We start from the raw sequence: 22,150 nt of genomic DNA on the forward strand, positions 1-22,150 counted from the left end.
GACAACCGAACGTTCATATTAGGGTATGTTATTAAATAACATTTTAATTCAGAAACTTCATTTTGTGTGATGATCTTAAACAAGATTGTGATGAATATGCAAAAATATTTCGAAATCAAGAATGTAGTCCCATTTTTTTTCGCTGACTGTTTTGATGGGGCGCTTTATTTTTTATACAGACTTGCCGATTGTCCGTCCCTCTGATAGGTGTCAACCGAACCTAAAACTGGTTCGGTACGTTCCGTACCACAAACCCAACACCCCCACGCTGTACTATTGGCTGTGTGGGCGTCTCTGAGTAATTGCCCACAGATTTCTCCGCTCCGATTGGTTACCAACAATGGGGTCCGTGTGAACCGAGAGAAGGGGGAGCGGTGGCCAAACCATCTCCGACCCGAGCCGAGCCAGAAGGACTAAAACGGAGGAGAACCGCAGCCCGCAGTAGCGTCGCAGCCTCGTAAGCCTCGCGCTCACCCCGTATGGGCTAGCCGGCAAGCTAGTAAGCTAGTCTAGCTTCGCCGCCCTGGGTGATACCCGCTCCAGTGCGTGTCGCCCCCCCTCACTCGCGCCCTCCAGCCCGGCTTCAAGATGATGAAGTTCAGATTTCGTCGGCAGGGCACCGACACGCAGAGGGAAAAGATAAAACAGGAGCTCTTCGCCTTCAGTAAGGTAAAGTAACGGAGCGAGACGCTGCCTGTCCAAACTACAGCGACTGTTCTTTTAAGTCTCAGTTGAATGGAGCAAGTCGTGCCCACCGCGGTGTTCAAGCCTCTCCTTTTCGACGTCTGTCTTGGGTTTACCGGGCTTTTGCAAAAGCAGCAGTAACTGCCGCGGTTTGTGCTGTGGCGCAAGCAGGGGCGCTTTGTTGATAACTTGTGTGCTGGCTTCAGTTGTTTGTTCGGCGTGTTAATTGGCCGAAGGCCCGCGTCCCACATTAACAAAACAACACCGAAACTGACTTCAAGATTACGACCAGTAACACTGCTCAGAACGGTCGTCGTCATTGCAGGTTAACATAAAACTGCGTTGAACTCTTTGGTGAGACCGCCAACTAGTGAGTAAATCCACTTGTGCCCTCCTTAAATCGGTGCCAAAAAAAACACAGTTCATTTTACTGTTGTTGCGAGTTCAGATCTCTGAGCTTTGTGTGCACGAGTGTTTGGGGTCAGCACACTGTCATCTCATCCACACTGATGTCCAAAATCCCACTACATCTTTATTGCCATGTATTTGTATCCGAGTAAAAACAAAACAAGGGAGCTTTTCCCACCATTTTAAAGGGGACAGAGAATCCTTTCTGCTGATGTAACTCGTAATAATATTTATACCGTGGTAGTCTCGGCCGTTGTGAAGATTAGTTATTTTTCTCCACTTCAAAGCGAGAATTTACATGACTAAAAGCGTTTAGCAAGATTTGAATGTGGACTCGCTTAACTAATCCTCCCCTTCAATTGTCTGATTTAAGCCACACCCCTCACTTATGTGCAATTGGAAAACATGGCCATTCATATAAGAATGAAACTGTGTAGGCGTAAATGGGTTGTGTCCTTCGAATGTCACTTTTTCGACCACACATCGTCACTTCTGGCTCGAATTGACCACACGTGCCCCCAGGGGCATTTCCAGAGTGATTGTTCACTGTGATGATTCACAGGTTGTCAGTCATGCTTTCCATCTCTGATTGGTTGTTTTTCCTCGGGCATGGTGGTTTTAGATACAAGGTGATGCAATTGAGTTTTTTTCACAATTGCAAACTCCCTTTTAATACTGCTCACTGCCAATTGCGTACCATTTCCATTGTGGTGCGACACTAAAGAGTGTTGCAGCAGTCTGGATTGTATTGATTTTCGTGCAGATCACATTTCAGTTACAGGTAATCTACTGCGCAAAAACAACTGGCTTGAGTTCCGCGGAAGCCTTGAAGATTTTGTCTCCTGCCACTTTGCACAGTGTGTCACTTGTAATGTAGCTCACACGATACACAAATTGCTGCATACACAGGGGGGGGGGGACACGCTGTCCGAAAAAACCACACTTGTCTAGTTGAAATAGTGTCGTTTTCATTGCGTGTATCATTACAGCGAGTTTCATGCACTTTTGGCTTTCTAATTTTCCTGATTCATAGAGTGAAACCTCCAAGGTTAAACCCGTTTTATTTCGGAACGCTGGTCACATTTTGTTGGCTTTCAAATGCATGAAATGGAAGTAACATCATAAAAACTCCATCAGCCGCACATATAATGCAGTGTTTAACGTTTCAATCACGTCACATGATGCGTTTCCAACTCAGCCTTGTTCAAAACAAATATTTCACCAAGCATATAACTGTGCTCTGAATCACTAGAAATTCCGAGGTCTTATGGCGTTCCCACTTAAGTGGTCTTTTTTAAAAAGTTGTTTGTCATGTTCTTGGTCCATAAAGTGCTGGTTCCACTGTTAAAACAAACACGCTCACGCATACTTTTTAAGGTTGGACGCCAGCTGCCACAACTGACCCAGAGGTGGTCTCTCAACAGGAGTTTGCGCGTCTCAGACGCTTAAACACTTGAGGGTTCATGTTTTACTTCCCTTCTCCAATCAAATAAGACCTTAAACTCGACCTCGAACTCTTCCTCCCATGTGTTGTTCCTTCTTTGTACGGTTAAATGCTTTCCCAGCTGCTGTGCGGGACCACGAGGACCGACTTTGAATTGGATCTCATTAAACAAAGTCTGCAGAGCATTGCCCCATAAAGCAATGGCTGCCATTTTTGAGAATTTACCACAAACTTTATTAAGGACCTCCCTTTTTGACGCCTCCGTCTGACCTGTATAAACAAATGCAGACACGGGCGTGTCTTACACAATGTCTTGCCTTGAAATGAAATGCATCCAGGCTGCTCATTAACTGTACAATGAGACTTTGTGTCGTGTGGCTTTGTCGCCATTTCGGAAAGAGTTGCTCATTGGTCATCCAGCCGCTGTTGTCAATTTTTTTTTTTCCCCTCACCGTTTGGGGTAAGATGATCATAAATCTGTGCGCTCATTCATTTTTCTGTCTGTGCGTCACCTTCACAGACGGTGGAGCATGGATTTCCACATCAGCCCAGCGCGTTGGCCTACGACCCCGAGCTGCAACTCATGGCTATCGGCACCAAGGCAGGAGCCGTCAAAGTGTATCCTTCCTCAAGGTTGAGTTGATGCATCCCAAGCAGTTCTTGCGGGGAGGTAGGAGCCGGCAGCCAGTACAATCCAATAAAAACTGTCAAGTGCGTCTGTTAAATGTACAATCCATTTTTAGTCCTCTCCTCCCGTGTTTTGAAATGGGACAAAGGATTACTCAGATTTCTCTTTTTTTTCCTTTTTTGTTGTTAAAGCTTGGCAGTGTTTTATTGAAGTGAATTACAAATCTGTTCTTTCTAGAGCCATGCTGGAAATAAAACTTTGGAGCACTTTTTTTATTTGCTCGAGGCGCCACACCATAGGGAGCGCTATCTACTTCTTGAAGGCAGCAGTTAGTGGCACCAGGACTTGAGGGAAAATTCCCCATTTTCACTTCACTGCAGGAATAAGTAGACACAGATTCCGGTTGTGCTTTTCTCCATGGGTCCACGTTTATTTACATTTAATGGATCGCACACATACACATAGCTACTTGGTAAGCATGAGCGCTCGCTTACGTTCGTTCTCTCTGGCGTCTCCTGAAACGGTTCGCACTCAGCATAACGAATGACACAGAATTAGATATTCCAAATCATTCAAATGTGTCTCTAATTCTGTTTCAAATTTCTGACAAGAGTGTTTGTGTTGTATAGTTTCTTCCCGTACCTCTTGTCAGTCGTGCGTATTTATTTTGGGAGTGAGTGAGGTGCAGCAGCAAATAACAGGATACATCAACGTGCCACTGTCTGCTTAGCAACTGTACCGTTGTTTGGCCAATATGCGCTCATTTATCATTGAGCGCGAAGCTCTGTCTGTTTGTGTGTGCGTGCGTGCATTAGACAGGAGAATCAGCTCTTTGAAACGCAGCTTTCAGAGTCCCACAGAGGAGGGGGAAATCGGCAAGACAGGACTGGTGGTACCAGGCAATTGGAGAGCAAGCGAGAGAGTGATGGAATGAGAAATGGCGGAATGAAACAATGCGGATAAATGGCCGCTATATAGACAAACTCGACTTTAGTGTGTCAGCTGGGAGGAAAAATAACTCCGCCGCTCCTCTAAAATGACAGATGCAGCAAAATCCAGACAAGTCTTCCTCATTCTTTGAGAGTCCCAGCTGCTGCTGGAATTTCTGGAAAGTCGGCGCAGACTGCAAAGTGTGCAAAGTCGAGGAAATGCGTACCCGCAGAGAGTCTGGAAAACCTGAAAATGAGTCATTTTTGGTGGAACAGGCTACAACCCTCGCACACGCAGAGCAAGGCAGTAGTCGCCGTGACCCACCTGTAGATCCCCACGGTAATTTATACCAAAAAAAAATCTTTTGAAGTTGTGAATAATTCCAACCTATTACAGAAATGACATGCACCTTGAATAAATCACTTAAATGTGACCCCCCCCACACAGAAACAATTTTTACGACTTTATACGGTCCATTGGGGATGGCCTCACAGTGCCGAGTTGCCCGGGTTTGAATCGGGCTCCGGCCTTCCTGTTTAGAGTTTGCATGTTAACCCCCGTGCCTGTGTGGGTTTTCTCCGGGTACTCTGGTTACCTCCCACATTCCAAAAACATGCATAGCAGGTTGATCGGACACTCCAAATTGTCCCAAGGTGTGATTTTGAGCGCGAATGGTTGATTGCCCGGCAACCAGTTCAGGGTATCTCCCCCCCCCCGCCTCCCCGAAGACAGCTGGGATAGGCTCCAAGAACACCCGCAGCCCTTGTGAGGTTTAGCGGATTAGAAAATGAATGGATAGATGGATGGGTGGAAGTTCCTCTGCAGCAACTTTGTCCTCTAATGAAGCATGCAGAATATCTGGAGTGAATCTTTGAGCTGTCGTGTTCGAAGACACGTCAGATGAAGCAACACATGCCGAGTCGTAAATCAGCAGTCTACCGTAGCATTTGTGCAGCGGCTTGAGGTAATACCACACACTTAACCAACCGTGTCAAATAAAAAATATGGCAAAGAACGCGCACCCACTCGGGTCATGGAAGCAAAACAATCAAGTACATCATTGTGAGCCTTTGGCTGGATCACACGCACCCCTAAACGCCCGGCTGGATGTTTTTGTGTTGTGACTACCATATTTATTTTGAATGCACGTGTTTACATTCCTACTTTAATCTCAGACTCTTTGACATGGGCTTGACCTGGAGGCCCATGCTAGCCTACTCACTCGCGTTGTACAGTATTGCCAGATGAGGGGGTGGGGGCCCACCTGGGAAAAGGGCTGTGTGTGTCTGTCAAAAATCTGCCAGTGGCGAGACATCCTGAGTAAAACTTGACATTTATGTTGTAAACTTGCCATTTTAACCTCCTCTTGTTCCCATGCATACTCTTGAGTATTTCACCTCCCTCGTACTCTGTCTGCTTACAAGGGCCGGAGTCATATTACGGCCCAAAGTTTCTTCTTCAATCACCGTCTGAGGCTCAGAGAAGAGAGTGGGACAATGCATGTGATTTTTGTTTGTTTGTTTTGTTTTTTAATGTATGTGCATATCGTTCAAGAGAGCGAGAGATAACATGGGGTGGGGAGGCGGGGCAATGTTGAGGACTCATATTGTGGAATGTGTGCCCTGGGTTAACCCTGTGTGTGTGTGTCTGTGTGTGTGAGTGTAGATCGTGAGTAAGCGCTTTGTTGCTCGGTCTCGTCTTAATAAAGGGAGCTTTAGAATTGGTTTCCAAGACAACCGGTGCCGTTGCCTGGGATGAAGTGCTCTGACCAAAAGACTTGAAAAATCTGCACCTCAGCACATCAGATAAGAGCACTTGGTTTACCGCAAAAACCAGGACCGCTTGAGGTTGAAGTGTAGCAAAGTCGGACTGTGCTGTACCTTGCTCTGTCTGTGCTCAAACCAAATCTTTGGAACCGCACACCTCCTGGTATCGGTGACTAACATCCTGAGGATGAGCTAATATTTATACACACACACACACGCAGAACATTGCTTTGATGTTGTGCGTGTTTCAGTTGCACACACGCAGACTCGCGCTGGATTGAGGGCAGTTGAATAGACCAAAGTCCCAAAAGTTTGGGACACTGTGTACTCGATAAATCAAGATTGCATTTATTTGAAAAGAATGCACACACACACAGCACTCTTGAAACTGGAGCTAATCGACGAGATCTCTGACAGAGTGCAGATCTCAAAGGAGTGAATGACTCCGGTTGTGGAATTTGGTTTCCCAACTGAATTTTGGAGCTGGATCAAACTCGACATCCTTTTGGCGATAGCAACCTGATGTGATGAGATTTGACAAAGATAAAAGAAGGGTTCATATTTTCCATGGGGAATTTTAAGATGAAAATTGCAAGATTGATGCTTGAGCCTTCTCTTCTTGATTTCAGAGCCAAGTATCTCAGTTGCGCTGTTGGAAAAGTGGGACACAAGAAATCCCAGTTGAGGCAAGCGATGCAAATTAGGCGAGGATTGTGTCTCTAGTGGGTGGGTGGAGGCCGTCATTCGGCAAACATCCTCAAAGTTTGAGTTGCCGTCAGAAAGCGTATCCAATGCTTAAATGTATGTTACAGCTATAAATGTAAACACGTTTGACCTCTGACCTTTTTACAACAGTTTTTTTTTTCTGTCTGGATGTCTAGTCAACTTTTTACAAATGTCCTGTGTCGTCCTTCCTTCCTGACATCCATATCTTGTGTGTGTGTGTGCGTGTGTGTGTGTGTGTGTGTGTGTGCATGGAGGACAATACCTTCTGTTTGTCTGTATTCAGACCGTGAAATCGCTTTATCCTAGCTAACACTCTTTCTGCATCACTGGCCAAGTGTGTGTGTGTATGTATATGTATGTCAGAGAGAGAGAGAGAGTTTTAGTGATTGTGAGCTACTGTAGTCTACCATTGTTAACATTTCGGGGCAAGTCAAGTGCCTTATCAATGAGCACATTGTGCCTTCAACAGGTTCGTCACCATGAACAAGATACAGGAGACGTCTCCCATTCTTGTCCGTTTTATTTTGTTTTTTATTGTAGTTTGTAAACTGCCTTCTGTGGACAATTTGGTTCACATTTTCAGAGTTGTTTTTCCAGCCCTTTGAGGTTTGCTCTAATTACTGCCTTGCTGATATTTCCAACTTGTCACATACGATTTGGTCTTCAATTGATTGTTCCCGTTTGTCTTTGTTTGAAGTCCCCGATGCGCTTGGCTGAGCGTCCTGCGGCTTTGCGGCGGCTCCTTTTGACGTCTGTTTTGCGCAGGTTGGATTGTGTAAAATGAAGTACTATTTTAGATGCTGTTTGTGAAACATTAAAACTTAAGTATAATTTTGATAGATGATATATGTGAACCACTTATGGGCATCACACTCGAGTTGTGTGTGTGTGTTATTCAACCATCGCCTTAAACACTTTCGCTCTGTGACATTCACTTGACACCAATGGCCTGCTTCCTTTTAGAAGTGCTGCCGACCAGAACGGTGTTCGTTTCTGTCCCAGGGGTCGCCGACCTTTTTGAAACGCAGAGCTTCTTATGTGACAGATTTAAAACGAAGGGCCAGCCTCACAGTTTGATACGCGCTTCTGAACTCACAAATACGTGACAATACTCAGGAATGCTTGTATCACAACATTAGGCCTCCAGCGCAAGTGGAAATGAAGAAATTCAGTTTTTGATGTAAGAATGAGATACGCGTTTTCAGGAAATTGGATTTATGACAGTATGATGTTTTGGTCCAGCAAGATCCACATGTCATAGTCCTTTTTATTTCATTTCAGGACTCTACTAGTTGATCATTTAAAAAAAATAGTTTGCCAGAAACGACAAAAGATCAAGAAAGTCACTCATTTGCTCAAATGTGCTTGAATAGGCCAAAATCTCACGAGGTATTGTTCGTAGTTACCTCAGATTTTTTTTTTCCTCAAACTCGCATGCCCCCAAACATCCGAGTCATCTACATCAGTCTTAAGTGTTTATGTGAAGCTTGTAGCAGTTGGCTACCAATTCACGTTGACATTGTTTCCCCCCCCCCCCCCCCCCCAGTTGTGCTTAATTTATCCGACGAAAATTGCTCTTGATTACATACGCACAGTGGTGTTATTTTCGACATTTGCGTCAGCCGCTGTTGGAAATTGCTATGAGCTTTCTTTGGCGCTCCAATAACCTCTCTACTCTTACATTTAACAAGTATGTTTCATTGGCTTTACAGCTCACAATTACCCCTTTTTAACTGTCTTCATCGCAAGGCCCTCACAGTCACATCCGAGGACAGATGCAGTCTGTATTAAATAGGGAGTACCCCCCACACCCCTCCAAACAAAGTTATTTGGATGTATCTTAACAATATTCTCAGTTACGGGGCACCTGGTGTGGAGTTCACGGGGCTACACGATGACACCACTGCTGTCATACAAATTCACTTCCTGCCAGGACAGGTAAGCAAAACCTGGTCTCACTCGTGTCATCCTCATAAATATTGATGAGGCCGTACTCATTTGTGGTGTTTTGTCCGTCCCAGGGCCGCCTCTTGTCACTTTTGGATGATAATAGCATTCACTTGTGGGAGCTGACTGCCACAGCACCCAGGCAGGTGGGCGGGGCTAAGAGAGAAGGTGCGGTTATTCTTCAGGAAGTGGGCAGCTACAGTCTTCCGGGAAGACCAGGCATTGACAGCTGCAGGTAATGATGAGCATTTTTTAAAAATTTGCTTTATTTGCCCTATTGGAGCATTTTGTCATCCTTAGAATTGTCATAGCGTGATGTAATGGGCTGTAAACGGAACTGTGTCAATGTTTTGTACCAGTGAAGTACTCCACCCTCTCTTTTTTACCCCCCAGTACCACACGAGTGACCGTCCTCCTCCTGCTGAAGTCATGTGACCTCCTCTGTCTCGGAACAGAGGGAGGTGGCGTCTACTTCCTGGATTTGCCCAGTCTGTCACTGAAAGCCAGCCAAACATTGCCCCAGGATCACGTCACACAGAGGTGAGACTGTTGCGAATAGGACTTCATTGATTGTCAAACTTCAGGGGAAAAAATGAGAAATTGGGAAATGGAAGTTCAATCCAGGTGTGATTTGGGTAGCATTCGCAAAACTAAGAAGAACTGGTGACTTAAAAGTTGATAACACGGTCTGCTTTGTGTTTTGTGTATGTGCAATAATGTAGTTTATCAAATGCTGTGTGACTGACTGAATCGCAGTTGCCTCAGTATCTTAAAAAAAGTCAAATGCATGAATATTTCATTTGAGTGTGAGTCCAAGTGAAAACGTGCACATTCAATGTTACATCAGTTAAAATGGATCCAACTTGCTGTCAAGATTTCTCAGGAATGTCCGGTGCGTCACCGTACCAGCCCCGATAGTAAACTCGTCTCCACTCGCACCCAAAACACTCACATTTTTGCAGTTTTTTTTCCCCTTCATATCAAGCCAACCCTTCTCGAAATAATTTCTCCTGCCTTGTCAGAGCACCACCAAATTTAAAAAAATAAGAGATAACACAAGCATGCCTTGACATCATGGGACGATAGTGGCTTGAACTTGCTTGTTCCAGTAAACGTAACTTAAGTATAGCTGTTTTCATCGGGTCAGCGTTTGTTGCTTTACTGGCGATGTTGCGGGGCTTCTGTTTTGTGCGGCTGTCTGACTGGTCCAGCAAACCCCTCATTAAGGGGCCTTGTAGAAGCAAGCGGGCAGGACTGAGGCCTAATGAGGACCCTGATAAGGATGTGTGTGTGTGTGTGTGTATGAGTGTGAAGGATGGGAGGTTTTTGCACAGTGAGGCTTTGTACCAGCTGCCAACACGTAATGTTCCGGTTGGGGAAGCGTTTCAGCTGAATATACAACACGTAGACGAGCGTGCGCATGCACACACACACACAGGCTCATCCCCGAGTCCCTCTAGCAGGATGCTGGATTCCCTAAAAATACTCATAAAGACAATGGAATTCTGTGTTTGGGAAGTTTCTGCCTCTCCGCTTCCGGAAAGGATCTTCCTCGTTGAGCCCCACCAAAGCGGCTGGATGTCTGTGCGTGTGTTTGTAGACGGAGATAAGATAAAGAAGAGTCATGCAGACTTTCGTTTCTTTTCGCTCGGAACGACAATGTTTTCTTGTGTCTTTCCGTCTTGTTTTGATTGAAGTCCTCCTCCGCGATCCAACCACCGTTTCCTCCCACTCTCCTCCTCCCCGTCCTGTGCTGAGGGAATCCTCCAACATCTCGAGGGTGTGTCCTGTTGAACATTCCTCTTTTGCCTCAGAGGAATGTCTCTTATTGGCAAGGTCCAGCAGCTTAGTATCGACCTCACTTGTGTTGTTGGAGGACCAATCTCAGCTAGCCCTCACACAACCGCTCTATTATATGCATTTGATTTGGCAGGGTGGCTTCATAAGCTTCAGCTCACCTGTGACCCTGGTGAGGAGAAGCGGTACAGAAAATGGATGGATTCTTACACATAATTCATTCATTCATTCATTCATCTTCCGTACCGCTTGATCCTCACTAGGGTCGCGGGGGGTGCTGGAGCCCATCCCAGCCGTCTCCGGGCAGTAGGCGGGGGACACCCTGAATCGGTTGCCAGCCAATCGCAGGGCACACAGGAACAAATAACCATTCGCACTCACACTCACACCTAGGGACAATTTAGAGTGTTCAATCAGCCTGCCACGCATGTTTTTGGAATGTGGGAGGAAACCGGAGCACCCGGAGAAAACCCACGCAGGCCCGGGGAGAACATGCAAACTCCACACAGGGAGGCCGGAGCTGGAATCGAACCCGGTACCTCTGCACTGTGAAGCCGACGTCTTACACATAATGTAATATGTAATCTCTCTGTTCAGTGGCAGTAGCCCTGAATGTATCGTGTGCCGTTACTCTGCATCCTGCAAACTTTCATCCTAAGATAATGTTAATTGTCAGTCTATTTGTTTTGAATCGTAAATATTTAGTTTCTACCACTACGGTTAAAGAAAACAATATGTTGCCGGTAAACAAGACGTTCAATGTTTTCAGCCTGCCAGAAGACTACAGATGTGGGAAATCATTAGGGCCTGTGGAATCTCTTCAGGAGCACCCTCGGCAACCCGGGAAGATTCTAATTGGCTACAGCCGAGGCCTGGTGGTCCTGTGGGATGTGAGCGGCCGTCAAATAGAGCAGCTCTTCCTTGGCAAGCAGGTACCAAAGCAAACTCAGCGAGTGCTCCGTGTTGCTTTTTTTATTATTTTTTTTTCCGCCAGAATTGTATGAAACCATAGCGCACGTTTCTTAACCGAAAGTTAAAATTGAAGTCTGCTCTTTGGCAAACAGGTAACGCTTAAGTTGAGACAGTTTTGTAGCTCTATTAAACATCATTAATGAATATGTACAGTAGATGTGCTCATGTCATACATGTTGGTGTAATTCCTCGACAGCAGCTGGAGAGCCTGGTGTGGGAGCGTTCGGGGAACTTATTTGTTAGCTCCCATAGCGATGGCGGCTACTCCGTGTGGGCTGTTGCCAGCGGCGACGGCAACAGTCAGCAGCCGGTGTCCTCTACCATCCCATATGGTGAGAAGTGCTCACTTGTGTCTGTGTGTATCTAAATAATGTCGTCTTGTATTGTTTGTGTCAAGTGCCCGGTAAGCTAAACAGGCAACGTGCTTCCATTTCATGTGTTGGGATGCAGCACGGTGACATGTTTCTGGCAGGGCTTGTTTCACACACAATCATGCGTTACAGGTGTGCCTTTAGTTGAATGAGCAAGAACGTTTCAAAATCAGACATTTGCTTTTGTTCTTCAGTTGCGTTTTTATTTTCATTTTCTTTGGTTGCACCAATTGGCGGCAGTTCACACCACAAGCCAAATTGGCCAGTCAAATTGATGCTAAAATCAAAATCAACAAATCTATTTGTTTTCCTTTATGTCAAAACATTGCTTCACAAATTGCTTTCCACAATTCTAGCAGGGTCAACAGACGGGAGACATGGCACGTATCGGCGTTTTCGATAAAACTTTCAGGAAATGCCACTGAATGAACACCAAGGGCGGGTTAGAAGAAAAATGCCCGAACTGTGCATCCCCAATGGGACGTTTCGTTCTGTTGGGCACCGCCTCTGCCGGACAGCAGGGATGATCAAGAACTGATTTGGATTAAGGAGAGACAAGAAGAAAGGAAATATGTAAAAGCAATAAAAAATAGTACATGAGCAAAGTAAAAAATGCCATTTGAAACTCTATACCAGTGGTCACCAACATGGTGCCCGCGGGCACCAGGTAGCCCGTGAAGACCACTTGAGTAGCCCGCCAGTGCCTGGACATTGTGATTTGCTAGTAGAAATTATGATTTAAAAATGCAAACACTGGCAGTACTGTGAGACATTTCGAAACACGATCAAAGTCTGACAATTTAAATCATCAAGTATTAAAAATAACCCATCCTCATATTATTGAAGGTATTTTGGACAAATATGTTATTTCAGACGTGTATCAATTTGGTAGCCCTTCACACAATCGGTACACATGAAGTTGTTCTCACCCTCAAAAATGTTGGTGACACCTGCTCTATACATTGTGTTAATGACAAAGCACTTACCGAAGGCGTCCATGATTTTCTCACTATCATCTCAGGAGAGGTTTTCTATTTTGTTTCTATCTTTTCAGGTCCTTTTCCCTGCAAAGCTATCAACAAAATACTATGGAGGACAACGGAGACTGGGTGAGTCATGAATCAAATGAATCAAAGTGGTGCAAGCCCCCCCCCCCCCCCCCCCCCCAAAAAAAAACCCTTTTATTTGGAGTTGATGGTGCTGTTTAGGAAACTTATCTCATATGGCTGGCAGCAATTTACAGCACTGTAAGCAAGGTCTGAATTGGTAAAAAGTAATACATCTGTATGATATGTACATTGCATGACTCGCGTTGCTAAGAAAAGGATCTGAACCCGCAAAACCGCTTTCTAAGATGACAAATGAATCATCGCGCACCTCTGCGTTTGCCTCTGTAGGTCACCGGTGGTGCTGTACAGCGGAGGGATGCCCAGAGCCAGCTATGGCGACCGGCACTGTCTGACCATTCAGCAGGACAAAGACCACATCACCCTGGACTTCACCTCCAGGGTCATTGACTTCTTTACAGTTCACAATGTCGAGCGAGAGAAAGGTCAGGGCACCGCCAAACTTGAAAATGGCCCAGGTTTTGTACTTGGACCCAACATTGAGAAATATTCATTGTTCTTAGTCAGTTATGGTGTTACAGGCATACTACAGCGACTGGTATTTAATGGCCTCTTCTCGCTCTAGAATTTGATGACCCATCTGCGCTGGTGGTTTTACTCGAAGAGGAGCTGGTTGTGATTGACCTCCAGACTCCCGGTTGGCCCTCTATGCCCACCCCCTACCTGGCTCCTCTCCACTCATCGGCCATCACGTGCTCCTGTCACATAACCAGCGTCCCTCCCAAACTGTGGGAAAGGCTGCTCAATGCTGGCAAAGCGCAGCAAGGCCACCAGCACACACCCAGGGTGAGAAGTCATAATTTACCTCAGTGAGGTCCAGAATTGTCACTTTGGTCCACTCGTCAAAGGTTAAATTTGCCCTCGAGAAACTCTCTTTCCCCATTATGCGACGCATCAATTTCACTTGGCTCTTGTTGAGCAAAGTTCAAGGTTTTGTCATATCTACTTGCCGGAAGGTCTACAGTGAATGAAAGATCCCCAAATTACCCACACGCCGAGTTGTTGACATTCTATTTTGTTACTCGGTTGTCTTGTCACTCGGTGGATGAATGTTGGGATGTTGTAATTATTATCATAAACAATGACTCAGTCGAATCGTGCGGTGATCTTTCAGGCAGCTATGAGCGAACAAGACGGCATTGGCAGTTAAAACAGCTTTGCATAGACTTTGCAGCTTTTATCAGCTGTTTCGCGCCAAATGAGACGCACACGGAGAGAGCAAAGCCGACTGGAGCTTTGTGGAGCCTCTATTGTGATCTGGGCTCACCGTACAGTGTCACTTCCGATCATAACGTATGCATTACTGTTTCTGCTATGCTTTTTTTTTTCAAACCGACAATTCTTATTTGTTTGTGTTTGAAGAGCTGGCCCATATGTGGAGGGAAAAACCTGGCTCCTCCACCCAAACAACATGAGCTGCTTTTGACCGGGTACCTGCACACACACACACACACACACACACACACACACACACACACACACACACACACAGACATGCATGGTGAATTTCAAATCATGAACTCTGAGTCATGACACATTAGTGTTTAAATTTCTCACCTTGAGCCTCGGGGGTTTTCATTCGGCCACAAGCTGAAATGTTCCTACGTTTCCATGGCAACAATTAACGAGCGCACTTTAATAACAGAGGCATATGCTTGGCAGAGTCGGTATTGGCTCGGAGCGCAGGCAGCGAGACATCCGGGCACCATGCCACAATTTAGACACAAATAAGAGGAATATTTGAAAGGTTTGCGAAAAAAAAGGGCGGACACCGGACACTTTGGAACATGATCGTCAGTGTGACAAACTTTTGATTTGTTTGTTTCAACTGTGTCTCGTCACAACATTTCTTGACACAACATGGCGTTTACAGACACGAGGATGGCACCGTGCGTTTCTGGGACGCGTCCGGGATCGCCCTCACGCCGCTGTACAAACTGAGCACGGCCAACGTCTTCCACACAGACTGCGACCCCTGCGATGAGCCTCGGGACCCGGGCGACGACCCCGACGTGCAGCAGGAAGAGGAATGGCCTCCCTTCCGCAAGGTGAGAACAAAACAGATGAGCGTAGAAGAAGAATGAGCAAAAAGTGACTGTCCTAATTTCTCATCAGATTGGTTTCATGTGTTTGGTATTCGGACTCGCCACATTTTTCCTGACATTAGAAGGCGATTCTAAAGGGAAGACGTCTTCCAGGACGTCTGAGTTTGGTGCAAATGCGCTTTACCAACGGCAGGGATGTGCGTTGATAAGAAATGAAGACGGATGCACTTAATGAATATTTCAAAATGCAGTGGTTCGAACATCATTGTCAATGTTTGCGTAGATTTCAGCGAGACTATCAAGTGACCTCTCTCCTGACCAAACTACGGCCTATCCGAAATGTTCCCGATGGCCTTTGTGTCTTCATCACCCAACACTCGTCCGGTGTGTTTTCATATTCCCACACGCTCGCCTCCGTGCAAACCCGCGTTTATCTGCTGTATCCTGTGGTAACTGTGCTGCGTGTTCAGGAATGAGGCCCTCTTATGGGATGAGAGAGCCCCCCCCCAGCCGCCCCCCCTCTGTAATGAAAACCAGACCCATCACCCCACTTCTTTTCTGTGACCGACTTCCAGGAGATTGGATTGGAATTCATTGTGTATATGCGAGAGACAGATTCACACGTGTTTTCTTGAGTATGTAGGAGCGCGTTGTTGGCGTGTTCGGCAGAAAATGTCAGTTGCGGCAGATTGCGGAGGCGGACTTGAGTCTCAAAGTGTGGGTGTGGGTGTGGGGGTTAAAGTTTCCTTCATGTAACTATTTCCTAAAACGACTGAGTTTACAGATTACCTAACTGTAGATTCATTCCATCTCATTCCCATCGTCTGCCTCTGTCCTGCATGCGATGCACGTAACACACACACACACACACACACACACACACGTGTCTCAATACTTGTTTTGTATTGCAATGTTTTTCCTAATAAAATGCGTGTGTATCTAGGTGGGCTGTTTTGACCCGTATAGCGACGACCCCCGTCTGGGCATCCAGAAGATCAGCCTATGCAAGTACAGCAACAAGTTGTTGGTAGCAGGCACCGCTGGACAGGTAAATTAGTGGACCATTAAAACAATAAAATGGCGCTAACAGCCTTGAACGAGTGACCGCTATGCAATATGCGTGCGTATTTTGTCAATGACCAAATTCCATCGTTGGTGTGCACAATATTAGTCCTTTCTTGACTTGATTTTTTTTTTTTTTTACTTTCAACCCGACCACTGATATGTGATCATACAGATCATTTTGCATTTTTACTCTGCCGTTTGCTACTCTCACATTTGACTTGCCCATTGTGGCGATGCATTGAGCCAAAAAAAAGAAAAACATCTTTCTTCAGTTTTGACATAAAGTATCATCAACAGTGGGCGGGATACATTGTGGAGTTGGAGTTGTTAAATTAAATGGACTGCATATTATGGATCATCGGTTGTTAGTGGTTTTACTTTTTAAAAATTTTTATTTAAATTTTGCTCCTGAGTGCAGCAGTAGCTTTGTGCAAAATTTCAGAGATACTCCTCGAGACAACTTTGAGTTATCCTTGGGTTGCCTCTCGACTGCTCCGTGCTTTGGCAGGGAACAGTTGGAGCCGTTCACGATTTCAACTTTTATTGCGCAACGCTCGGTTGACATCCAGCAGACCCCCGTTGCGTTACTCAGTTGGGGCCCGCGTGTTTTCCGCCTCCCTCAGGTGATCGTGCTGGGACTGAGCGACGAGTGCTCGGACCACGCGGTGGACGTCTCGGTGGTGGACCTGCTGCAGGACAGGGAGGGCTTCAGGTGGAAGGGTCATGACCGACTGGAGCCGCGCCTCCAACCCGCCCCTTTCCCTCCAGGCTTTCAGCCTCAGGTGCTGGTTCAGTGCATCCCTCCGGCTTCGGTGACAGCCGTGGCGCTGCATGCCGAATGGAACCTCATGGCCTTCGGAACCAGTCACGGCTTTGGCCTCTTTGACTACCACAGGAGAAGCGCCGTCTTGGCCAGGTGTTACGACACGACTATTGGGTAGACGCAAAAGTACTTTATCGCCGCGTTGTTCTTAACTCTTGGTCCCTACGGATATCATTTAGATGTACCTTACACCCAAATGATTCCCTGGCTATGGAGGGTCCCCTCTCGAGAGTCAAGTCCTTGAAGAAGTCCTTAAGGCAGAGTTTCAGGCGTATCCGCAAGAGTCGGGTGTCCGGGAAGAAACGCAGCATCGCCGCACCCGCCAGCAAGGTGACGCGCTCGCCGGCCGCCGCGCCCCGAGACTACAGATGGCATCGTTACAATTGCGTGTTTCTTGACCGCCGTGTGCGCGTTTGTTCCGCACAGGTCCAAGAAGCCAACGCCGCGCTTGCTGAGCATGAAGAAATGGCTCCCATCCAGCGAAGGATTGAACCTCGATCGGCGGACGACTCGCTGTCGGGAGTTGTTCGATGCCTGTGTTTCGCCGACACCTTTCTGCGCGATGGTGCGTTAAGTTCCTCTCTCGTATTAGAACGTACCTTTTTTTTTTTTTTTTTTTCAAATTCTCAAATGTAGTGCGGTGTTTCCCCCACGACTGCGTTACCCAGGCACACACCATGGACCGACGCTGTGGGCGGGCACCAACTCGGGGAGCGTCTACGCTTACGCTCTGGAGGTACCCGGCGTGGGCTCGACCCGCGGTTCCGAGCGGGGGGTCGCCGGTGAGAGCGGCGCTTGCGCGGAGGCCGTGCTGGGCAAAGAGATCCAGCTGATGCACAGAGCTCCCGTCGTGTCCATCTGCGTGCTGGATGGACGCGCTAAACCGCTACCCGACCCTTACGAAGCCTCGCAGGACCTCTCCATTGCTCCGGATATGTCCAATCCTCATTCCGTGCTCATCGCCTCGGAAGAACAACTAAAGGTAACTTCCGAAACTCTTAAATTTATACTTGGTACAGTATATGCATAAAATCCAATTGGTGGTTTCCTGTTTTCCCAACTGGTAAGATCCAAATTTGCGAGCATGGAAGTCACCGCCTGCGTTCTCTTTCGCCATAGGTGTTCTCTCTCCCGAAGGTGAGCGCCAAGACGAAATTCAAGCTCACCGCTCACGAGGGCTGCCGGGTGAGGAAGGTTGCCGTGGTGGTCTTCAGCTCCACTGCTCAGGAAGACTACTGCGAGCACACGCTGGTGTGTCTTACCAATATGGGCGACATGCACCTCTTCAGCGTGCCTGGCCTCAGACCACAGGTAGCTTGAAAGGCTTATTGATACCGTTTTGGGGAAGAAAACAAAATGGCATCCATCCTACTGTCCTGTTGTTTGTAGGTACGCTATGACTGCATCCGAAAAGAGGACATTAGTGGTATTGCATCCTGTGTCTTTACCAGAAATGGGCAAGGTGAGGAGGAAATGACAATGCTGCATAATATTTGCCAACATACCAAGCGCGACTGTCTAATTTGTGTGTGTGTGTGTGTGTGTGTGTGTGTGCAGGATTCTACCTGATCTCCCCCTCAGAATATGAGCGGTTTTCCTTGTCTGCCAAGGTCTTCACTGAACCACTGTGCTCGGTTGCACTGGAGCGACTCTCACAGCTCACATTGGCCAGGTGATGCACGATGAAACCAAGTCACAGGTTACTTGAGATCCATGTCTCTTTTGGGCATTAAAAAGCCCCCCCCCCCAAAAAAAATTTGCAATATTGTAAGGGCACGAATGATGAACTGCAATTGTGGCATCGGAGCAGCCTATTAAATTACATTGTTGCCTAAAGCTGGACAAATGAAATGCCGTCCCCTTTGAGCGCCACCTGCAGACCGCTTGTGAAACCGAAGAATGTACAGAAAGCTGGCAAAGCGCAATCAACTGCGTTGGTGTTCATGTGTCTCCTCAGCGATGGCACGACGGTCCCTCCGCAGGCCAATGGAACACACAAGAACCAGACAGAACAAGCTGAAGGTACCGCACGCACTTCTCCGACCTTGTTTTCGTTCTTTTTTTTTTCTCTCCGCTCCATTTTTTTACTTTTCATTCTCTTCACTGCCGTGGACCTTTTAAACTCTCCCCAAGTCGGGGTCCCCTCGGGTCTCCATAGTGACTATTCAGCACGCGGCAATTGTTTCTTCGGCTCCGTGAGGCCTGTGGAGGCCTGTCGTCATGTGAAATTACTTCAAACGTTTCTCATGCTGGACTTCATTGTCATTACATATTTTTTTTCTTCTGGAGTCTCATTCAAGTTTAATCACCACTTTATTTTGCAATATTACATTTTTTTTCTTTTAACATCAGAAGATAATTTTAATTTTTTATTTTTGTAAGAGTCTGATTCTTGTAATTTCGTGCTCACATCGTTATCATTCTATGAGGACATTACTGTGTTTTCTCCCCATTTCATTGTGGCCCTCATGCTCTGTTGTTGCCCTGAGGAGTTGTTTTTGGCTTTTCAATGGCTTGCTTGCAAGATTCGACAAGTTGAACACGAATGACGTCGAGGACACGGAGCTCGGCAGTAATGTTCTGACTTGTTCCCTGGCAGGACGAGCAGAGGAGCCCCCCAGCGCCGTATCCTCTCCCATCTCGGATACGCCGCTGGACTCCCCTCTCAGCTGTGGTGACATCACTCTGGAATCGACGGGGGAGCTCACCGTGGAAGACGTCAGAGACTTCCTCACGTAAGCGCACAGTCGGAAACGCGACTCGTCTTCATTTCGGTTCACCGCGAAAGCGACTTCAGAATAAACTTTTTGGGTCGTTTGCTGCGCAGCACCGTGGACGAGGAGGAGAACAACCTGAAGAACATTCAAGAGGAGGAAGGACACCCTGCTGGCATCCTCATCAATTGAACAGGTGGCGACCACTCACCACATGGCTGCACTTAGTACGGCTGATGGCCACATACGGCACACCCAGCATTTACGTTCATCTGTACAACACTAACATTTGTAAAAGCTACATGTTCCCTTTTTATTTTTAAGGAGTAAGATATGAAAATAGTTGATCCTTAGATGGGAAATGTATGTGCCGCAGCAGATTGTTCAAAATAAATAAATACGTAGAATGAACCAGTTTGAGCTGCAGATAAAGTACAATGAAATTGTTTTTATGATCAAAGTCATACCATTTAAAAATGAAAATGTACAGTATTCCGGATTTTATTTTGAAGAGAAACAGTCCCCCCCACCGCCCTTCCCCACCAATCTCATCCACAAGTGACCTGACCCATCTGTCATTTTAAAGTTAAAATGTGGTACACTACAAAAATAATCGTTTTACATTTAAAAAAATATATATTTAAAAAAAAGCTAAACTCTTTTGTTTTGTGTGAACTTTTTTTTGCCCCCTTTTCTAAATGACAACAAGCCTCGGTAGCGTTTCAAAAACGTTGAGTAAAGCTTGAGAGCATGTTGGCAGTTGTGCTAACAAGGTTGTTAGCACAACTGCCAAGTTGAGTCATGGCTTCAGGGTTCGTGTTTTCAACATGTACCGAGGAGACCATGATGATATCGTAATCGCTACGGTTTCCAGAACCTACCCAGGGATGAGGAACACAAAAAAGATTTGGCTGGGCATCTTCATTTGAAAAGACCAAAAGTTGCACACGTGCTTCTATCGTTTTGTGGGCAAAAAGCCCACGGGGCAACTTGCGTTACGACAAAACCATTGGAGAAGATTCGCCGGGTGCCCCGCAAAGACTGAGAGCAGATTCACAAGAACATCAGGTAGGATTTCATGTGTATGGAAGGATGCGACACTTTCGAATTAGTCAGGCCAAAACATGGAGGCTACCGTATGTCTTTTCTGAAAAGTTGTGATGCAACTTGCGTTTCAAAGGTTTATGAACAAAAAAAATGCAATTGTTTCAGAACAGAGATTTTTGATATTCCAGTTTTTCGATTGCCAATTGCACAATCTGCTGTGTTCAGAGTTCAGAATTTAGTTAAACGTGCGATTGTAACCCGTTTGCCACATGATGATGTTATCCTCCTACCTCGCTACATTAGTAGGAAGCGAAATTATGTTTTCTTTCATCTGCCTTTCCCCATATTGAACGTCAAAAGTGGTTCTGCTTTACACCGGAAGTGGCGCCCATTCAGGCAATGGCCCACGTGGGCTCGGAATGAAGTGAAGTGACCGGAAACATTTTTGGACAAGTTGCTAAGTGTCAATTTTCCATCGTTTTGCAGGGAGGGGCTCAGGTGGTCTCTGGATGGATTTGATTTTAGTGCTGGACCACAAACATCTCATCACCCCATCTGAAGTCCACTGCAAAGCCCCCCCCCCCCCCCTCTCCTGCTTTTGCTCTGCAGTCTGGGTTCCTCAGAGCATGAAAACTTAGTGGGATGACTTAAGTCCTACACACAAACGGAACCACTTGCAACTCCCATCCTTTCCACTTAACATAGGAACATTAACTGCTCACCGTTTCATTCCAGAGAGGTCGGCATGACGTGCGTGTAGAGTTTCTGTGGGGGAGACAACACGGTTGTTCTTGCCCGATGCCAAAATGGACAATTTGGTACAGGCTGGAAGAAAGCCTTATATGGAAGTTTGTGCAGCTGGTTTAAGGGTTTTTTTTTTTCTTAATTGATTTCGGTAAGGTGGAAGTTTGACGGTGGCGCTGTGAGATTTTTCGAGACCTTTTAAACACATTGACACTTGAAGCAGTGTGTTCATAATTGTTACTGTATACCGACGTGACCATTACAGTGGCAGGAAAAAAACATTTTATTCTAGAGCTTCCATTTCTCCGACAGAAGTCTTGTGGGAAGTGTGGCAAAGTAAGGAATCGTGGGCTTGAATGCAAAGTGTGTTAGTTGTACGAGTTGTAAGAATGCACCTGTTTGGATTGCATTGTGGCTAATGTATGCTGGCAGCAGAGCTTGAATCACCAGTATTTTTTTTCTCAAACTTTTACTGTGTAAAATCAAATCTATGTATACATGCAGTGTCTTTATGTAGGGTAACATATGATATGAGTCACGTGTTCGAGCCTAAACAAACAAAAAAATAAAAAGCTTCCAGCATCTTTTAATCACAAGACTGACAAGCCTAAAAAAGGGACATCAGTACTAATTTAACTAGCTCAACAAGTAGAGATTCTATCACGTCTACCTTTTTGTCATTTTAGTTTTGATGTTTTTGACTGACACGAGTCATTAACCCTTCCATGCTCTAGCTGGCATAGTTTTTAATTCCACAGTTTTTTTTTCTTTTCTTTCAGTCATTATGTTTTGTGATTTGGTATTTTAAGTGTTTAGCATTTCAGCTGATGGATTGTGAATGTTAATAAAAAGATGTACTCAAAGTGACATTGGTTTTATTGGTTTGTTTGCAACCCAAAAAAGAACATTTGT

The 22,150-nt window shown here is 46.0% G+C and overlaps 1 protein-coding gene across 2 annotated transcripts; it reads left to right on the forward strand.

Annotated features, from left to right (window-relative positions):
* The first annotated feature begins 274 nt into the window (after positions 1 to 274).
* Positions 275 to 22,105, forward strand: llgl1 (LLGL scribble cell polarity complex component 1). Of its 2 annotated transcripts, none has more exons than XM_052049235.1 (24): positions 275 to 669; positions 3,057 to 3,154; positions 8,443 to 8,524; positions 8,608 to 8,768; positions 8,927 to 9,073; positions 11,100 to 11,262; positions 11,502 to 11,634; positions 12,728 to 12,782; positions 13,071 to 13,225; positions 13,366 to 13,586; positions 14,163 to 14,230; positions 14,674 to 14,848; positions 15,789 to 15,893; positions 16,534 to 16,826; positions 16,913 to 17,063; positions 17,160 to 17,298; positions 17,402 to 17,715; positions 17,853 to 18,044; positions 18,123 to 18,195; positions 18,291 to 18,405; positions 18,691 to 18,755; positions 19,333 to 19,468; positions 19,561 to 19,643; positions 20,981 to 22,105. In XM_052049235.1, the coding sequence occupies exons 1-23, from the start codon at positions 589 to 591 to the stop codon at positions 19,637 to 19,639; spliced, it is 3,201 nt and encodes a 1,066-aa protein (XP_051905195.1). In that variant the 5' UTR covers positions 275 to 588; the 3' UTR covers positions 19,640 to 19,643; positions 20,981 to 22,105. The 2 variants fall into 2 exon arrangements, with proteins under 2 accessions (XP_051905195.1, XP_051905194.1); XM_052049234.1 differs by having other exon boundaries at positions 276 to 669; positions 11,499 to 11,634.
* The last annotated feature ends 45 nt before the right edge of the window (positions 22,106 to 22,150 follow it).

The sequence above is a fragment of the Hippocampus zosterae genome, chromosome 17 (assembly GCF_025434085.1).
Source record: "Hippocampus zosterae strain Florida chromosome 17, ASM2543408v3, whole genome shotgun sequence".
Taxonomy (NCBI): Eukaryota; Metazoa; Chordata; class Actinopteri; order Syngnathiformes; family Syngnathidae; genus Hippocampus; species Hippocampus zosterae.

Bases quoted from the DNA above. Each gene is read 5' to 3' on its own strand.
- llgl1 (XM_052049234.1), top strand. From the start codon at position 589: ATGATGAAGTTCAGATTTCGTCGGCAGGGCACCGACACGCAGAGGGAA. The intron at 670-3,056 runs GTAAAGTAACGG...TCACCTTCACAG, and splicing joins AGCTCTTCGCCTTCAGTAAG to ACGGTGGAGCATGGATTTCC. The intron at 3,155-8,442 runs GTATCCTTCCTC...CAATATTCTCAG, and splicing joins AAGGCAGGAGCCGTCAAAGT to TTACGGGGCACCTGGTGTGG.